The sequence below is a fragment of the Ictalurus furcatus genome, chromosome 3 (assembly GCF_023375685.1).
Source record: "Ictalurus furcatus strain D&B chromosome 3, Billie_1.0, whole genome shotgun sequence".
Taxonomy (NCBI): domain Eukaryota; kingdom Metazoa; phylum Chordata; class Actinopteri; order Siluriformes; family Ictaluridae; genus Ictalurus; species Ictalurus furcatus.
The window spans coordinates 28,792,629-28,813,743 of NC_071257.1; the positions used below are offsets into that span (position 1 = coordinate 28,792,629).

Below are 21,115 nucleotides of genomic sequence, written 5' to 3' on the forward strand. Positions count from 1 at the left end.
TTTTCTTCAAATGACCAACTTTGTACATTTACAGATTTAATTCTCAAATGTACATCACATGAGAAATAGATCCTGTATTTTTTTATTTATTCATTTGACATTTCTATCTTTAGTGCAATAAACAATCTATTCAATAATTTTGATATTCATTATTCAGAAAGTGAACATTGTAAGTATAAACCAGATTTGTTCATTGGTAAGTCTTCATTAAAAGAAACAAGGTGGAAAGAAAAAAAACAAAACAACAGTCATCCAAGTCACATACTCCCATAGCAACAACAGGTCTGAGAATCGGATGGCTGCAGTCTGGTCCAAATAACTCCTCAAAACCCCAGGCAAAGCAAGTAACATTCTGCAGGCTCACACTCATTAAAGGACAATAGATTGATTCACAAAGTTAGGAGATATGATCTTGGGCAGAATACCTGGATTCAGCCCAATGTCACTCCAGAGCCATAATGCATGCAAGACAACCTTGTCACCACAGCATGCAACTCCACAACTCTATTAACCGAAGCGATGAAGGCTGTTTGCAAAGATACCCATTTCAATTTCTCACACAGGTGCTTAAGGAGGATCTTTAAGGAACAAAAGAGGGAGACTCCACACAGGACTCCAAGGCGACTATGGCCAATAAATGTGCCTCAACACATTGAGAAAGGCAGTAATAAGCACATAGGGCCCTAGAGAGACATCTACAATCTACTGTACTGTGGCATGTTTCAAAGGCTTTTGCAGATAGATGAGGCTGTTTAGAAAATTGAGGAATTCAATAATGCACAGGGTCCAAGGTGAACACTATCCTCTATCCGATTTCTACTTGTACATAGCTGGCGTGTTAGGGACTCTTGTATTGAGAAGTGTTTACTGGACTGCTAGATGACAGTTCTCAGGCAATTCAGTCTGAGCGACCAGACCCACAGACGCAGGCAAATCTTGCATTCACCTGGAATGGCAGATCTGCTCATGGAAGAACCCACCAGGGTGTTCAAACAACCAGTGAACAAAGCAGTAGGAACCATCTTGTTCGTCATCTTGGGAGCACAAGTAGGACTCTGTGGCCTAGGTGCTGCACAGAATGAGAAGAATCAGCAGTAAAGAGGGGAAAAGCATACGAGAAGTGATAAGGCCAGATGCAGGCCAGACCATATAGTCGTAGAGGGCTGTACGACTCTAAAACGCCATATGAGAGCCATAAGTGGCAATGTGTTTACTTGGCACTGGCAAAGAGGTCCATCTGTGTGATCTCTCCCAGATCTGGGCTACCATATTCAGCTGCAAATATCACTCCTCTAAATGTATGCACAATCTTGACAGTGCATCTGCTGCACTATTGCATTACAGTGTTGTCTCAGGTGACAAGCATGAGACAATATCTGAGAACTGGCAAAAAATTTTAGGATGCTCAAGGGTACTAACATATACCATATTTTGGAGTTATAGAGCCTCATGCCAATTAACCGTGTGACCTACTTTGGTCTAGGGAGCACTTCTCAAACTTCACTGTGGGCCTGAGCACTGCAGTGTGAGTGGAAATACATAGGAGCCAAATATGACAGTGTCTTGATGCCAGTGGTAAACAGATAAGACATAGCCACCTGTATGCACCTTGAAAACACTTGTGGTGTTAGGGAGAGATGGAAAGGCAGAACTTTAAATTGGAATGCTTTGATGGGGTCTATAATCAACAAGGCTGTGAAGCCGCAAAAAGCTGGGCGCAAGAGTGTAATTTTTATTCCTGTGGTACGATCATCAGGTACTACTGATCTGAAGTAATCACCATCCAAAAAACAATGTAGAATGACTCGTCGCCAACACACTTAAGGCTCTGCGCTATTGTTTAGTTTGGAAGGTGCTATCTTGGGGCCTCCCCCCAGTGTAGATGAAGGGTGCTAAAATGCTTGTTCCCAACCTAAAGGATGTGTGACACAGGTGTACATCCTGTAGGCTTTGGAAGACAGAACTAGGGTGTGGTCTGTTTGGCATGCTGGCTTTGCATACTCCTGTTCAGGATTTCTTTTGCAGCAGGGCAAAAGAATTACCCTGGAACACAAGCCAGGTTCCACAAAGCTCATTTACACACAAAAGGCTGGGCAGACTGAAGCAACCACGCCCGATGATGTCTATAAACCAAGTTGGCAGAAAGTTGCCCAATTTACTGGCTCGGGTGCCCCACGGTCAGGAATGAGGCGTGAATAAACTACCACACAGATTGGAGAGACTGCTCCAATGCCACACTCATTGCAATAACATATGCCCTAGGGAGTGATCACTGATATCAATGGTTGGCATATTGATCATGTATTCCATGTTGTGGGATCAGTTGCATCCAACCCTACTCAGCCATCTGCAGGGTGGTTGTCACAGCTTCCTCAGAGTCTGCCAAAAGGACATGCGAGCTGGCAGGAGCGGAAATAGACCCCTTCCCAAATACTGCCAAGACTGGCAGACTTAAAAGTGGTAAACCATTTGGTAAGCCACCTTTAGCCTGGAAGAACCTCCTAGTTTGTAAACATATTCTTATTAAGACTGCAGTAGTTCAACCTTTCTATCTGAATAAACTTTTATAACAAGGATGATAATGATGGAGTCTCCCCTTCCCTATACTTATAACTCACATAGCAAATGAGGGTTATTAAATATAAAATATACAGCATGACCTGACACAAGTATGCACCTCATATGAATATGCTGTTTACATTTTGAGAGAACGGCTCAATGCTAACACTTACATGCTTATAAAAGCCAGTTGGCTGATGGCAGTTTTGCAAGTGGATCCTTGAGTGAGACCCCTAACCCTCAATTTCTCAACTGCTTAAATTGATTTTGCCCCATGTGTAAGTCTCTTCAGATAAAAAGATTTTCAGTCACTTCAGATGCATCAATCGATTATACAGTCTAGAGTTGATAGACTGAATGGACAATCATTTATTTACAGAGATTACATTATCAAATAAGTGAAATTTCATGAAAATGATGAGCATTTCAAAAGATTTCTAAAACTCTGAACGGTACCGATGTATAAAATCTTGCATTCAAAGTTCAACCTGTACCCCTCCTGTGGGAATCAGCAGCTCAAATACTCAAGAATAACGACTGGACTTAAAATGCAACATACTGCACATATCCTTTCGTACCTAAACCATACTGCACATATCCTTTCGTACCTAAACCATTGAAAAGGGTTTGCTACCACTTACAATGGACTAAATACAAACCATGCAATATCTTTTAAAAAGATCAGTGCTGTGGATTAGCAAATGTCCTGTGAATACTGAAATGATTTAAACAAACATTTAGAAAATAAGTGACTGCACCCATACTATAATCAATACATATGGAAATAAAGGATTTTCAGTGTTGTCATGGTGAGAAGCTGAGGTCATGCTCAGAGTTCATTGTGCTGCAATCCATTTCGGGAGATTTTGTTGGTTATATCCTGCAAATGCTTCTTCATCTGGAAAAACAGACAAGAGTGGTACTGCCTTCATATTGCATTCAATCTTAAAGAAGTAAAGTGCAAATGTAATAGTCCTGAACTGGCTAAGAATGACTTAAGAAAGCAATGATTATTTAATCATTATAAACTCTACAAAAAAAGTGTGCAAGAGGAGAAAAACAAAACTTCCCATTTATTAATCAATAATGTTAAGGCATATAGAAGCTAATGTGTGTGTCCGGGTGTGTATTTGCTGTTTATCCCTTAAAACTCAGCCCTACCTTGTATCCGATTTCTCGTGCTTTCTCAGCAAGTGTGTTGTATTTCTCTTTATGTCTCATGATGTGGTCCTTATCACCCAGGGCCTCTATGTGCTGCAGTTTCTGGTGTGAATACTCCAGCTGTTCCTGGTAGTGGTGGTGCTTCTCTACTTTTGTCTCAAAATGCTTCAGCTCCTCCTAAACCCGAGATAAATCATATCTTACAAAGTTAACAGTGCAGCTGCTTTAAGTAATAAGACATGATTCGACAGAAAAATTACTATTACATGCAATCAAATTCAAACGCAATCATGCAATCAAGTCTGTTTGTAAGCTTTATGTACACTAGTTAGGCACATCTAGACTGTACAACCTCAAGATCTACAATCTTCTGCCAGTCCTTTATTGATTTGCCATAGATAGTAGATGTATGGATAATAATGGGATAACTGGTACACTGCTATACTCATTGATAACCATCATAAAAACTGTGATTCTCAAACTGTGATTCTATGAATCTTATACAAACATTTCTCATGAAACGTGTTTTTCCAGGGTTCGTCAGATGCTTCATAATAAAATTCCAGGACTTTCAAGGACTTTTCAAGCACTGTGTGTTTTTGTTTTCAAGGACTATCCAAGTCATATCCTTCAAACATTTTTTTTTTATTTCTTCTTTTTAAATTCCAAAATTAAATAAATAATTAAAAAGAAATAAAATAATAATAAACCACATTTTTATATGACACCTTTTGCAGCCATGCTGGACTATATTTGCATTTCCCAACCATTGCTTCATCTTCACCATAACGTAAGTATAGAGGGTATCCCAAAAGTCTCCATACATAGGGGAAATTTACATTTTTTAGAAAAATGTCTTCCAAAATTTTTCATACTTAGTTAAAAACAAAACAAAAAAAATTCAGATAGCCTTTAAGAATACCTTTGACAAAAGAAGAATGTATTGAAATCATTCTCATGGCTGGCTCTGGAAGCTGTCACAGGGTTGTGATGGACTTTAACAGGAAACATGGCAAGCGCATCACACAAGACACTGTTGCCAAACTGGGAGCCAAAGTTGGGAGAGACGTCTCCATATGTGTTTACAAAGAAATGGCAATCATGTAGAGGATGTTTTGTAAATACAGTTACATTTTGCAAAAAAGTGTTAATTTTCCCTATGTATGGAGATTTTAGGACACCCTGTACTCCAAGTGAGTGACAGGAGCACTGTTGCCAACAACTTTCAATGGAAAGCCGCTAAATGTCGCCAGATGTCATACGCTAATTAGCATCTCATTACGTCATTGCGTCGTATTTGCATTCTGCCTAGTGTGAGCTCTTTATATCTGTTTACTTCTCTCCTACTCTCTGTGTTCACATACTGTTTTAATACAGCCGAATTCCCAATAAAGCTGTTCTCATTTACATATTGTTCTGTCTCTGTTGTCAGATAACGGAACGAGTATGAAATAGTGATTGAAACGTGGCCCATTAAGAGACTACATGTTAACCAGCAGTCACTTCCAAGCTGCTGCTCTGCACTGATAAAATCCTGATTTTACACCCGCAACATCGTCTGACAAAATCATCAAACGTATAAGTTAAAGGCAACGGCTGTGCTGTGATTTTGGCTATATTTATATATAAAATAATCACTCAGAGAGAAAGTTAGCAGCGACAGGATGTCTTTCTTATTTTTTCTCTCACACTGAATGTGCTGCTCCTCTCTGACACTCATTGAACAGAGTAGCCGCAGACAGAGGTGTACCTGCGGCAGGAAAGGAGGACCTCAGGCTCGTGGGGGAGTACTGGCCACTCTCTTCTATGGAAAGTAGCTAAGATTGCATTTGTGTTCCATCGAAAATAAACACTACAGTTATTTAGCGATTTTGTATTCATTTACTTTTTATAATTCAAGTACTTTTTAAGCACCACTAGATTAAAAAAACGGGGAGAGAAAAAAAGGCAAATTCAAGTACTCCAAGCACCTTGAACGAACCCTGTTTTTCCCTCTCTACATTTACTGCTGTCCTTGGATACTGGATCAACTTTCATTAAAGAGCCACATTCAGAGGCTTGTAGAAAGAAAACCTATCAATAATGCAATGCTGTTACACTGTTGCACTCAGTTAGCCAACTTGATTCATTCATCTGCCACTTTCATTTTCCACTTTGAAAGCTTTTAAAGCAATATTTCTATTCACTGATCACAAGTCTGGCAGTATCTCATAGTAACTCACAGGCATTCAGTTTATTTCATGTCTATGATCAAAATGGCCAGTGAACACACACTTGTCTCTGCTCCTCTGAGAATGTCCAGGAGGTTTATTTAACAAACAGCCCAGAAATCTGGTCCATTTAATACTTCAAAAACAAATGACCCACATGAACTTTAATAACATTATATACAGTGGTCTGAGGCCACATTGAAAATCTGGGATTTTTTCTTCTGGAAATAAACAGTTTTAACTCATTGTAAAAATGTGTTTTTCATTTACCAGTCTTAACTGTTGAAGAGATACTACAAGTTATCCCATGGCTCAGTTTGTGCCAGTTTTCTTATTCACACCTATTGGACAATTTAAAGTCACCAATCCACCTACTGGCAATAAAGAGACCACAGATGAACTAATGGCACTTTTCCACTGCACGTTATGGCTCGACTCGACTCCACTCGGGACAGTACCTGGTGGAGTACCACCTGCAGTGGAAAAGAAAGCTCAGAAAAGTAAAGCGAGCAGAGTTGAATCGAGTCGAGTCGTACCATGCAGTGGAAAAGTGGCTATAATTATCACATTTTGTAGCTCAGTGCCAACTGTGTCAAAATTCTGATTGGTTGACAGCAACTACGTTTTTGATGGCGAACATCATTAAAAATCCACGTACATATTAGCACAGAGATGCAGTACCCTAAATTTCAAACTGATCTGACTTACAGTTCTCAAGAAACAGTTATCTGAACTCATATTTGGCCCTTACTCATGACCACGCCCCAGACTCTGCTGTGCGCGAATGCATCAACCAATCATGAGTTACAGCTGTTTGAGTAAATTAGGCTCTGCCCTTAGAGAACTGATTAGCAAGTGGCAGCCATATTGTTTATAAATGTTTATGATCTGAATCTACTTAGTATTTTGACACCAATTTTGTGAAAAATCCTAGGACTAGTTTGCAAAAGTAGGTTTTGATATTATGCAAAAATAGATTACATTTTTAGTGGGCGGAGTTAACTGCTTCTTGAGGCTTTTGTGTTGGGGACAATGTTGGTTATGGGATATACAGTTCATGACTCATGGGCCAAAATGTTAAACACAACCATTGCTTGCCTGAGTAATGGGAGGAAGGATTACCTACTGACAAAGTTTTACGGCTCTACGACTTATGATTTGTTCTGCATGAATCATTTTAAAGAATAAGAAAAACCTGAGCAAAGCACCTTCAGTGCTTGGACCCCTAATAATTCATCAGTTACTTGACATTTAACTGTAACTTTAACTGATACCTCCAGTGTGCTGGTTTGTATGGAACACAGATTGTGGTGTAGACTCTTTACATTTTATTTTGACATGGTCATTCTTACTGAATGTCTGGAACAGTCTAAACCCCAGTGTTGAATACTCTCATAATAAAAAAACGTTGGTTACAACAATATGCATAATAACGATTCCTTCTATTTACACCCATGATTCATTTTCTGTAGCTCTTCCCTGGAGATCTTTCCAGAAGTCTTGGCCCTGACATGAACCTCACAGTGTGTGAGCGTAAGTGTGCGTGTCCTCAGAAACATGTTACCTTGAGAGAGTCGAGCTCGTCCTCACTAAGATTAGATCTTCTGGCCATTTCCCACAACTCTATGACCCTGGGCTCCTTGAACTCTGTGGAAACAAACATATAAAAAGGGAGAATAAAATAATGATGTAAGCAGACATAAATGTCAAAAAATAAAACAGCTTGCAAGTTAATGCACCAGTACCCTGGTGGCAGACAGACAGGGTGGTTTAATTACACAGAGTAATAATATAATAGAACAAGAATAGCACCGTTGTCAGTGTCAAAGCCTTCATGTGTGATTTTACGTAGACGCTCAAAGCCCTGGTTCAGGTCCCTCATCCTCTGCTTAAGGTCCGTGTGTTTCTCATGAAGATTGGACTTCTTCTCCTCTCCCTCCAGTGGAGAGATCACGTTTTTATGGATTTCTGACAGAGAAAGAAAGACAGAGGCAAAATAACAGTGATGTAAAGAGACATCGTTATTACATAAGGAATAGAACACATGGGGCACGTTGTTACAGGAAAATAATTAACCACAGCGTGGTGTGATGCAGCCCAATGTTTTCCTATAACAGCACATGTTGAAGTGTTTTAATTCTCTTATCCTACATACAACTAGAACAACCTGCATATTTTATCCATGGATTCATGTAAGAATATCTGTGATCCAGATTGATTCATGATATTTGGTTTTCTACTGAACCAACAAATCCAAATTCCTTCATCCTGAAGACTTTCCCACAGCAGAAAACGTAAAAGTTACAGAGTTACCTCTAACTATTACAAAGTGCTGACACTGAAGACTCCATCCTTAAATGCTAAACAAACTTTGCATCACCGAAAACTTCACCATATCAATATTTACACGTTTTTAAATCTGCTTATGTGGCGAATCCTCTTTACTCATCCCCGTTAAAGCTCTTGGAAAACTTAAACCTGTGCAGTCAGCATTACTGTCACAGATCTTGTTGTGGAACATTAATCAACAATTCCTGACCAATCAGAATTAAGAATTCAACAGTGCTGTGGTACAACACATTACAGGTTTAATCAGGAGTGATTCTGAGACCTGACCACCCTGCACTCTAGCTTAACACTTGTGCAGAGAGATAAACTTCAATTAGCCACGTTTAATTTTGCCAAATTCTAATGTGCAGCTTTTATTTCATTATATCCTATCAAGAGTCTGAATGGATCTCACAAACACTGTCATTATTAACTTTAGTAATTTATTGTACTTTTATAATGCTGAATATTTTAATCAATTGAAAATGGAAACCAAAGACATATATTCAAGTAATGCTTATTTTTGCAGTACTGAATATGTATTACATCAAACCACCACTGTATTGCATTGAATTAGAATTTTACATATCATTACACCTCTGATATAAACATCTACAAGTAAGATATCTACTAAGAGCTTCACTTTTTCAAATAAAAGTTTATGTAATATTGTATTCATGTGGAAAAAATGAATGTCATATAACAAAAAATAAAACAATCAAAAAAAAAAAACAGGAGTAAAAAGAGGAGTGGACTAGATACAAAAAAAGTGTGTTTCGGTGTTTTTTTTGAGTTTCAAAGCATGAAACGTGATCCACAGTTCAGCCCACATAGGCCGCTGTCGTGCTAACTGTGAAGAATTTTCAAAAAGTGAACTCAGTATTGATAAATGCATGTAACTATTTAAAATAAATAAATAAATAAAACAAACAGACAAACAAACAAAAAACCCACATACAACTACAAAAAGCAGGGTTCATACAGATCCTTCATAATCAAATTCCAGGACTTTTCAAGCACTGTTTTTTTTCTTCTTCCAAGGACTATACAAGAGGTGTCTATCTATCCATCCCTCCATCCATTTTCTGCACCGCTTATCCTATACAGGGTATGAGGTGGGGGGACACCGTGGACAGGGTGCAGACCCATTGCAGGGCACAATCACACACAATCATGTCTTTGGACTGGGGGATGAAACCGTTGTACCCGGAGGAAACCCCAAAGCACGGGAAGAATAGTCAAACTTAGCACACACAGGGCAGAGGTGGGAATCAAACCGCCAACCCTGGAGGAGTGAGGCAAACATGATAACCACTAAGCCACCATGCCTCCCACAAGAGATGTCATTCAAACATATTCTTTATTAATAATAATAAAAAAACACAATCAATTTTTATATGGTGCTAAATTTGCATTTCCCAGGCATTGCTTCATCTTCACCATAACGTCAGTATATTCCAGGTGAGTGACAGGAGCACTGTTGCCAACTACTTTCTGTGGAAATTCGCTAAATGTTGCTAGATGATATCATGCGCTAATTAGCATATTTTTTATGGCATCGCGTCGTATTTGCGTTCTGCCTAATGTGAGCTGTTTCCGTTTGCTTCTTTCCTACTTTGTGCCCACATACTGTATTTTAATTCACAATAAAGCTGTTCTCATTTATTTATCTTTCTATTTCTGTTGTCAGACAATGGAACGAGTATAAAATAGTGACTGAATCGTGGCCCATTAAGAGACTGCATGTTCACCAGCAGTCACGTCCAAGCTACTGCTCTGCACTGATAAAATTATAACCGTGACGTCATCTGACAAAATCACCATACACATAAGTTAAATACAACAGCTGTACTGTGATTTCAGCTATATTTACATGTACAATGATCACTCAGAGACGAAGTTAGAAGCGAATGAATGTGCTCAGAGAGGCGTACCTGCAGCGGGAAAGCATCACCTTGCGCTCGCGGGGCAGTACTGGCCACTCTCTTCTATGGAAAGTTGCCAAGGTTTGCCCAAAAAAGTTGCTAGATTTGTGGCTAGGTGCTTTTTTGAAAGAAAAAAGTCACAAAAAAGGTCTGAGAGGTGGACCGGCGCTGTCTCCGTCACAAAGAGTGAGTGAATAGCGGGAGGAAGCGGAGGGGCTGCAGCGGGGTGTCATATTTTAAGTGAAAGGATTGTATTTGCGTTCAATCGACAATAAACACTTTCAAGTTTGTAAAGTTTAATTGACTTTTTATAATTCAAGCTCTTTTTAAGCACCAATGAATCAACATTTATTTCTATAGCACATTTAAAAATAACACAAGTTGAGCCTTACACTCCCAAAATTATAAAACACCAAAAACACATACAATAAAACACACAAAACTCATCACTATTCAACCTCCATACATCTAAGGACGATTATATGCAACAGAGTAGAGATGCATTTTGAACATGGATTTAAAACTTTCAGTCGAGTCACAGGATCTAGTATGTAGGGGGAGGCTATTCCAGAGGCGTGGCGCTGCCACAGAGAAGGCACAATCTCCTTTAGTTTTTCAATCGAGATTTTGGGACATTTAAAAGGAAACTCCGAGATGATCTTAAGAGGTCTAGCAGCATGATGATGCTGTAACAAGCTGGAAATATATTCTGGAGCAAGTCCGTGTAAACCTTTAAAAACCATTAGCAAGACCTTGTTTTGCACTCTAAAATCAACAGGAAGCCATGAGAAACCAAGGTTCCTCATCTGCATGTTAACATTGGAGGCTAAACGGCGAAGATGTAGCGAAAGCTGTTTGGCTAACTTCAATGGACCAAAGAAAACATCTTCAGACTTCAGATCTCGACTCATTAAGCTGCAGGAAACTGGATGCCATCCACACCTTTAAAGTTAAAAGCTAAAACCTCATTAAAATGTTCTAACTGTACTGCTACCTTATTTTCTTTAAAGTTATAAATGCTCAAAATAAGAGATTGTTTTGTTTTTGTTACACATTTCATGAAACTTTCTGTTGCCTTTGAAGTGTTTTGTTAATGTTGAGCTCACCCTCAGTCCGGCTCACTGTGTCCATCACGATGTTGTACTCATGGATCTTGTCCTTGTGATGCTCGAACTCTTTGCGCAGGCTCTGCAGCTCCTCCTCAGAGAACTTTCCCGAAGTCTTGGCCTGAAACAATGAACGGATAACATACAAACTGAACATTTTCCTACAGCATGATTCAGTATGATATGTGAGAGACATTTGATCTACTTTAAACGAAACCGTTGTGAGGAAGTAAGCTTTAGGAGATCATGACTCACTTTGTTCCACAGTTTGTCCAGTCTGGGGTCCTCAAACATTTCTCCCAGTTTCACGTCATGGTCTTTCAGGTTGTTGCTGTCCATGGCACGGTTGTCCTTCTTACCATCCATTCCGTACTTGGCCAGGATGACTATGAAAGCAAATATTCTGGAATTAATCAATTATGGTGTTACATTTACTTTTACTTAGTGGATACTTCATAGCCACAGATTTGCCAACAGTTCTAACATGCAAATCCTAAAATATTGGTGGACAACATGGCTTGTGTCCAGATTTGCACCAAGTAGGGTTGCATGGTGTACCGGTACTACAGTAGTATCGCGATACTAAAGCTTCAAAATACTGCTGATGCCACTGTATTTTTTTTTTTTAAACGGTCATATCGTCAATACAGTAGTTTTGTAAGTAATGTTGTGAGGCAGTTAATACTATTTTTGTTAAAACGACACATCTCACTGCTTTTGCAGAATACACAGGTTAGTGATACTTCATTTAACCTCAATTATTTACCTTAATCTATAAAGATATACTCTTTGCTACCAAGCGAGCTAACGTTATGCTAACTGATGTGTGTAAATAATAAAATTTGCCTTGTTTGATAGATAATAAGCAAGCTAACATTATGCGAAACACTGTGTGTAAATAATAAAATTAGCCGGGTTTGCTAGTAAGTGAGCTAACGTTATGCGTCTAAATATTAAAAGCAGGGTTCATACTTCAGCTTGAAGTGCTTGAATTTGGCTTTTTGAAGTTTAAGTAATGTAAAACTTTGAATCTTTGAAATCCATTTTCTATCTAGTGGTGCTTAAAATGTGCTCTATTTCATACTCCTTCCATTGTCTGACAACAGAATCAGAAAAATATATTGGTTGTTTTATTATTATATATTTATTTATTTATTATTTTCCCTGCTGCAAAGTTTATTCGTTTGTTCTGCTTATTTATGTGAAAATGCAGAAAATGGTCACTTCAAGTAACTCCTGTAAATGCTATGGTTAACACACAGATGTTGGAACCTCTGTAGCCAAAGTGATGACTTAATTATTTATTCTACTATTGCAATGGGCCAGAGGTTTACTGGGCTTGTGGGTAAGCTGGTATTGAGAGTTACTGATTAATCCTTCTACACCTCTCAAATGATTCCACAGAAATCTAACAATTGATCACACAACTAGGTCAACTCAACCTGAGAGGTCAGTAGAAATTTTGGGCTCCCTGACAGGTTGATTCCCTCACCGTCCCCTACTGCGGGGAGTTGTCATTCCAGAGGTCTTCTGGAGTCACTGGCTATTTCGAGGCCTTGTATTGAATTGTCTCCACCTCCTAAGAAAAAACAACACTGAAACACCTGATTTGTGCGGTCTTACTGTTAAAGTTGCGTCTGAGCTTGGCCTCTCTCTCGCCATCCTCGTCTAGTCCCTCTGCCTTTAACTTCTTCCACTGAAGCTCGTCTTTCTCCTGAATCTTCAAGTCACTGTGGAGCTCAGATAGCCTCCTTGGGGCAAGCTGCATCTGTAGGAGGAAAAGGAAGACAAACAAAAGTCCATGAGGAGTTAAAAACTCCAGATTAGCTCTCAGAGGAAAATATACAGTCTAATAATTATGAAAGCTTGGCACGATAAGTGAGGGATTCTTAACTCCAGTCCTGGAGTTTCACTGTCCTGCATAGCCTCAGGTTTTCTCTAAACACCTGATTCAGCTCATGAGTTAGTTCTCAAGTCCCCTATATATTGGATGTGTTATATTTGACAAGTACAATCTCCAGGATGAGCACTTGTATAGAATATATTGTGCACTATATAGATAGCTACATACATATATAGTGCATTACATCCCTCATTTCATACTCTATTCAGTGGTTATTAAAGTGTGAGGCATAGCGTGGGGGAGCTGTCCCCCCGCACAGTTATTATATTTATTATTGAGCTAACATAGTTTTCATCTGGTTTGATTGGTCACTTGAAATGAATTAACTTCACACAAACCTCAACAACTCAAAAACAAGTACATGTCAACTTTAGCCTAATGCATTGTTAGTGGAAAGATCAGGAATAATAATAATAATAATAATAATAATAATAATAATAATAATAATAAAGCTCTAGGATTCCAATGAATACACAGAATATCAATATATAACATACATTTGAATAATGAGCCTATTTAAATACAGGGTGTCCCAAAAGTACATAGGGGAAGTTATCAATTTTTCAAAAATTTTCATACTTGGTTTATATTATATATGTTTTATATTTAAAGATAGCCTTTAAGAATGCCTTTGAGAAAAGAAGAACTTATTGAGATCACTCTCATGGCTGGATCGGGAAGCTTTCATAAGGTTGTGATGGACTTTAACAGGAAACATGGTGAGTACATCACACGCGACACTGTTGCCAAACTTATTACCAAATTCAAAAAGACTGGAAGTGTTGCGGACCAACAAAGACGTGTACGTCCACCAACATCCACTGATGAAGACACAACTATGGTGCTGGCACACACAGTCCCCTATATATGGAGACCCATGTAATTGGATTTCATACAGAGAATAAATCTGTTCTGAGTGCACTGACTGTGTGAAATTATACAGTTAAAGGAGAATGAAAAAGATTATTGCAATTTGTTTTGTGGCCAGGAACTCCTTTAACTGTAAAATACAGAACTTTTATGAATATAATATGAACAACTAGGCTATTCAAATATTCAAGATTTCATTGTTTAATTTCTGAACTCTTTACAGACAAAACATATCAGATCCATGTTAATGTTAATGTTAATAATAATAATAACAATAATAATAATAATATCAGCCCTACTTGTTTTTTGAGTTTTAGCTTCAACTCATTCAATTCAAGCATCCAGTCAAACATGCCAACAACTATACACTGATGTAGGGCTACAACAAATAATTGATAATAATTGATTATGAAAAGCATTGTCAAGGAATCTCATTATCGATTAGTTGGTCTGCGGGCGGCACAGGGGAGATTTACTCATTACGTTACTTCTGTTCCGAAAACACGCTTCGGAGAGTACACACACACACACACACACACACACACACACATACATATATAGACAAAGTATTTATGTATTACTTTTTACAGATGCAAAAAAAGCACTGAATTAAACTACAGTCCTAAATGAATAAAATATATTCTGGTGTGTGTGTGTGTGTGTGTATTGGGTTCTTTTCAGTCTTATATACAAACAATTGTGTAAAGTTTTAGTCTTAAGTTTATATTTGTAACACTGTTTGTGGATTTTATTTTAAATAAATGAAAAAATAGTACTGGAAGTATGCCCCCCAATCCGATTAACCGAAAAAAATAACCGGCTAACTAATCGATTATGAAAATAATCGTTAGTTGCAGCCCTACGCTGATGGGGAAGAAAAATGGGCCAAGCCCAAAACTGTGGTCTTAAAAACAAATCATTGGTCAGAAAATTATCAAGGATTAATCAAATAGGTAAAGTAACTTAGTATGGGATATATTTTCCCTTTGATTTCTTTACATAGTGAAGCCTTCTGGGTAAACTACCGAACAGCTATTTATTTTATTTTACTAATGTTTTCATTTTATTTTCATTTATTTAAATTTTGTACACCCAGACATGTGCTAGTTTGAATTTTGCATCAAACATTTTAATTATCATGGTTTTACCTTTGCGAACTAGAAGACTATATAAGTGAATTTCCCTGTTTCTAGCTGTTCCCTGAACAGTTCACTGAAGCAAAAGTAAATGAGCAAATGGTGGCACAGGTCTCAGGAGTGCATTTGTTTAATTTGTCTTGCTCATTTCCTGACCAATGATTTGTTATTAAAGTCCCTGTGAAGTGCCTTGAAACACACGGCGTGATGAAATTTCCACTGAACCAAGAAGTCTGGGCGGGACATATTGAGTAGCTCCTCCCCCTTTTTAAATAGCCAATAGCATTCAGCTTACATCACAGCCCAGGTTATGCTGTACGTGACAGTTAGTCACAAAGCCCTTAGCTGGCTCCAAAACATCCTTCTTCAAAGCGAATGAATTCAAGCTATTTCCTTCTTAACCAACTTAAGAACATCCAAAGTCACATTTATGACCCATGCTTGCTGATATGATTTCTCTCATTCAACAATGGTAACTTCGGCAAGGTGATTTTTTTTATAATGTTGGGGGCGGGACACTTCAGATTCTAGAAAGCATTTGATTGGACAGAAACTCTGATGAGAAGCTGAAGTGCAGAATGATGTCATCAAAATCGCTGATCCGTATCGGTGGTAAGGAGAGACTGTACATTTTGAATGCATATATCTTCTAAATGTGAATTTTTCCATTGTTTTTGAGCTTTTATATATGTATATAAATAAAACCTTAAGGCTGACATATTCATACTAAAAGCCACAAAACTTTCATTTTGATTTCATGAGGACTTTAAGAGCATTAAAGGTTTACTATTTTGCCCAGGAGTGTAAGAACCCAGTAATAAATACAATACATTATATGTGTGTATGCCTATGAAGGTTATGATTTTTATTTATAAAAATAAAAAATAAAATTTAATCTCACACACCCCATAGTGACACCCCTGGTGGTTCCCAAACCCCTGCTTTATACAGTGTACTTTACTGTGTAAGGAGTACTAAGGTTAATCACTGAGAAACACTGAGACAATTACTGAGACAAACACTGAGACAAACACTGAGACAAACACTGAGACAAACACTGCTAACAGGTCAACGCTACTGTGCAACTTGATAATAAACATTGATTCTCTGAAACAGTATTTCCTGACACAAGCCGCTCACCCTGTTCGCTTTCTCCCAAACCTGGTTCAGTTTAGCGATACGAAATTCCACGGCATTTCCCCCGTCATTCGAGACCTTTTGCTCATTCACTTCTCGAGAGTACTTCCCCGCCATTACTCCCACACTGAGGCAAAAGCTCAAAAACAAACCACACACCTTCATGTTTAAAATAATTACAAACAGCTAAGACACGCACAAAAAAACACGGTTAAACAAAGCTGTGCGGTTTATACATTCATCTCCGACTCCAGTTGCATCCAGGAAGCGCAACAATCACATGCTTCCCAGCTTCCCGGCTGCACTGCATTCTGGGAAATGTAGTTCAAAATCTCCAGCGCCTTATTCTTTTATATTGCGCGATCGAGGAGGAAATACTACATTTCCTATAACTCTCGGCTCAGCCGTTTGAAAGTAACCGAGATTTGGGCAAATGAGAAGAATCCACGCACTAAAAGTAACGGGAAACTGCTCTTGCACAATAATTATGCGTTTATATGAGCAGAAATGTTTACATGAACAGAAATATAAACGTATGTACACGTTAATAAAGGATTAAAAGCGAATTCTGTTGATGGACATTAACCACACTACTGCATTCCTATTCAATTACAGTTTTCAATTTAAGGTGTTTAAAAAAAAAAAAAATCACCCACTTTGAATAATAACAATAACGGAATTACGTCAATACACAAATAGGACAACACACATTTGAAAACTTACATTTGGGATAACACAAGCAGAACCCAGCATTAACATTAAGAAAACTTTCACTAATGGAGAGAGAGACTAAATCTATGTTAGATAAGGACAGCGATGAAAAGTGGACAGGTTCAGTGATTTCACACACAGCAGAGTCTGGGGCTTCAAGGGGCCACAGGATCCCCAGGACAGGGAGGAGAACAAGGAACCGCAAACCGGTCAGTAACCAGGGTAATGAAGTAATTGTACTTTGCTACTCTACTTAAGTACTTAAGTATTGTTTTGGTGTATTTATACTTTACTTGAGTATTATTGAAATTGAATACTCTTACTTAGTTACATTTCCAAGGGAAAAAAATCCCCCAAACTTTTTACTTCTTATATTTTTATTTCATCCTTCAAACAAGCCACTCACAATATGCTATATACTGTATAGCAAACAAATGGGCTTAACATTAAATCATTTCAGTTTAGCATCCATCCAAATTCATCAATGTAAAAAAAAAAAACAACTATCAAAAAGTGCGTCAATTTGTTTTCTCATGCTACACAATATAGCACTATTAAAAAAACACTATTAAAAAATACTCCTTTGCCTCCCTAGAAAGCATGTTGAAGTAAGTTTCACTAATTTACTAACATTAACTGGATATATTAACTAAGCTAGCCTGTTTTCTTTTCGAATGCCAGGTTAGACTAGCAATTATTCCAGTAGCGAACATAATTGACTAGTCGGTGATTCGAGTTCTAGCTAAATATTGCAAACTTACAGAGATTCATTTAAAAAAATGGCATTGTTGCTTTAAAACAAACAAAATACATTTTCTAACAGTATTAAAGAAGTAATAGAGTAACACTTTACAATAACTACATGAAAAATCATGCACTAATACCTGAATTAATACTTACTTAAATATGAATTAATGAGGAGTTAAGGCATGTACTCATCATGAACTAATGAAGAGCTGACCTTAACTACGAGATGAGTCTTATGAATTCATGCATGAATAATGACCACTTTAAGTACACATTAGTACGTGTCGATTAGTTAATGTATTACTTAACACATAGGGGTAAACTAAATCAAACACGTGCTGTAAAAAAGAATATAAATTAAACCTGCACAATTACATTTTTTTTAAACATAATTTGGCATATACAGCTGCATACGCAAACATCACTGGATGGCGTTGAGATGAAATCATTGGTGTTTATTATTAGTGCGTCTTTGTACGATAAGGAGGATCAATGTAAATTATGAAAGTAATCCACCATCCAATGATGTTTGTGTATGATGTTTTCTCATCACAGTAAAATGAGCGCATCATAATGGAGTCAAGCTTGAGGCGGGTTTACATGAAAGAAATGGTTTGAATTATGTAGGGATGTCCAACACTTTTTTGAAACACTTTGTGTAAAACACTTCAGGGTGATAGCTGTAACTCCATCTGCCTTCTGAATATGAATCTGAATAGTTTTGGGGAGTTAGATTTGTACTACAATCTGTGTAGATTAATGTTGTTTTGAGTTCAGAGATGCCATTAGTGATACATTTTATTTTTAAGCTTCAGTTGGCACATCTGCTAGTGTTTTTCTTTTGTTTCTCTCACTGTTTCTCTTTTGTTTTAAAAAAAAAAAAGTGTGTTTTTGTGTGTGTGTGTGTGTGTGTGTGTGTGTGTGTGTGTGTGTGTGTGTGTGAGAGATCTCCTCAAGGTAAAGTTAAGGTGTCAGATTAAAAAAAAAAAAGTAAATTTCTAAATGTTAAGTTTATATTCTAGTGACAAAAGCATCTACTTTATTGTTAAAACATATAGTAAGCTCTACTGCGTACTTAATCCTTCAGAATCAGGAAAAGTGGAACTGACAAAGGGCAATGGATGGAGGTATGGATGGGTGGATGGATAGGTGGATGGACAGACAGACCTATTTAAACTACTTAGACTACCGCTTTATTATTAATTTATTTACAGTATCTTAATGTGGTTCTGGGTGTTTAAATAAATAATAAAATAATGAATAAAACTAAATGAAAATGTACAAAGATGAATAAATGAATACACATTCTGGTAATGTTTCTGGTGAAATCTTCTTGTATTATACAGCAGTTAGTTCCAGTCCACTAATTTGATTGTACGAGCAGAGTTCCAGGAGTGCTTATGTGTCATGCCGCTTATCTTTAAAATTCCAAATCTAGCATTTCTAGTCCCACTGAAATTGTTACTACAGTCGAGGTAGTGACATTATCAATAGACATGGCAAATGAATATAACTTCTGACTTAAAATATGAAAGCTTGTCAGATAAAGATGAAAAGGAAGAAGGGAAGCCAATTTCACTGGATGCAGGTTTAACAGGAATGTACAAATCAGTGTGAGCTAGTGGACAGGCTGTCAGTGAGTGTGGCTTCTTCGGGATCTATTTCCAATTGCGAAGCCAAAATAAACAAATTAATTGGCTATATTGTGTCCGAAATGTTAGTTTCTGGATATGTTATACTGAATATTGGCATGGCTGTGATGACCTGTGGACTAAAGCTGAATCACACCTGTGCGATATTCAGTATAACTGCACTCTTGCTCATGTGATATTGCTTAATTATAAGATTTTATCAGTTGATTTAACACAATCTTTGACTGAGCTAATGAGTAACCTCCTAAGGGTAAATTTTCTTGTTAGGTTCATTTGCTTGAAAATACGATACACCTAACCTCCACTGCTACACCGCCAACCCCCTAACCACACACACACACACACACACACACACACACACATGACCATGGCCATACACAAATGTCTAATGCTCTGTAAAAGCTAACATTACTTTTAGTTAACCTTCAGTCTTATGTTGCATCTCTTCTACTACTGATTAACAGCTACAGTGAGTCTGAGGCATTTTAATGCCTTTCTTTTTCATTTAAGTTAGTGGTTAGTGGTTATCTAAGTGGTTAGAACGTTTGCCTCGCACCTGCAGGGTTGGGGGTATGATTCCCGTCTTCACCCTGTATTCATGGAGTTTGCATGGTCTCCCTGTGTTTCAGGGGGTTCCTTCAAGGTACTCTGGTTTCCTTCCCCCATTCAAAGACATGCGTTTTAGGCTGATTGGCATGTCCACATTGTCCGTTGTGTGTGAATGTGTATGTGAGTGTGCCCTGCGATAGATTGGCATCCCGTCCAGGGTGTCCCCTGCCTTGTGCCCCGAGTTCCCTGGGATAGGCTCCAGGCTCCCCGCGACCCTGTGTAAGATAAACAGTACAAAAGATGGATGGTTAGACTTATATTTGTAAGGACTATATTACAAAGACTCAGTTCCAAAAATGTGTTACATTAAACATGGTGGATGCTGCTCGGGCCAAGAAAATGCAGAAAAAGTAAAAACTAAGTAAACTGAACTTACACTTATCACTGGTAATTCCCTCAGTGGTACTGATTATAGCTGCAATCATATTAGTTATATGTTACAGAATTATATCAGCACAGCTTAATGTAGCTTGTAATAATTTAAAATAATTGTAATTACTATAAACAATAGCACCATGGTGGGGTAAGTAGCAATAAGTGATCTAACCTAATGTATATTTGTATAAATTGAGACATCAGTGTTTTGAGCAAAGTCTTTAGCATTTTCTGAGCATGAAAGCGCAGGACACTATGTACACAGACAAAAGAACCACTAACACTTAACATTCGTCTACTTCATAAAAATGTTCCACAGCATTCACATTTCCTGACCTTTAGAACAGGAGTGACCAAATTACTGCTGACAGGCCAGCTGCAGCCAGCACCATTTAAACCTGGTGTGAGTGTTTTCAATTTTTCCATCATTCTCACCCCTTCATTCTCTTTATGCTCCTCTTTTCTTCTGGGTTAGTACAACATTTCTAAAAGGTGGCACAATTTAAAAAAAATTAGGGGATTTAAATTAAAATTTAAATTCTATTAAAGAAAGCTCCTATCCTATGTTATGTAATATAAATAGATTTGTGAAGAGAGGATATTTCACAAATTCATAATACCGAAGGAATCTATATCAAATCACAGGCGTATATTAATGCGCTCATTCTAATGGTATTGCAGCTACA

At 37.8% G+C, this 21,115-nt stretch overlaps 1 protein-coding gene across 1 annotated transcript; it reads right to left on the minus strand.

Annotated features, from left to right (window-relative positions):
- Window positions 1-70: 70 nt before the first annotated feature.
- lrpap1 (low density lipoprotein receptor-related protein associated protein 1) lies at window positions 71-17,044 on the minus strand. Its single transcript, XM_053621931.1, has 8 exons — window positions 16,339-17,044; window positions 12,913-13,057; window positions 11,545-11,675; window positions 11,290-11,410; window positions 7,743-7,898; window positions 7,495-7,577; window positions 3,721-3,897; window positions 71-3,457 (listed from the first exon to the last, which is right to left on the minus strand). Exons 1-8 carry the CDS (start codon window positions 16,498-16,500, stop codon window positions 3,389-3,391), a joined length of 1,044 nt encoding a protein of 347 aa, XP_053477906.1. The 5' UTR covers window positions 16,501-17,044; the 3' UTR covers window positions 71-3,388.
- Between the last annotated feature and the right edge of the window lie 4,071 nt (window positions 17,045-21,115).

What these genes read in the sequence shown, in the direction of transcription:
- lrpap1 (XM_053621931.1), bottom strand. Translation starts at nt 16,500, where the DNA reads ATGAAGGTGTGTGGTTTGTTTTTGAGCTTTTGCCTCAGTGTGGGAGTA. An exon ending in GCTCAGACGCAACTTTAACA is followed by an intron (nt 11,676 to 12,912) that starts GTAAGACCGCAC and finishes TTGCTTTCATAG; the next exon opens with TCATCCTGGCCAAGTACGGA. An exon ending in TGGACAAACTGTGGAACAAA is followed by an intron (nt 11,411 to 11,544) that starts GTGAGTCATGAT and finishes TCATTGTTTCAG; the next exon opens with GCCAAGACTTCGGGAAAGTT.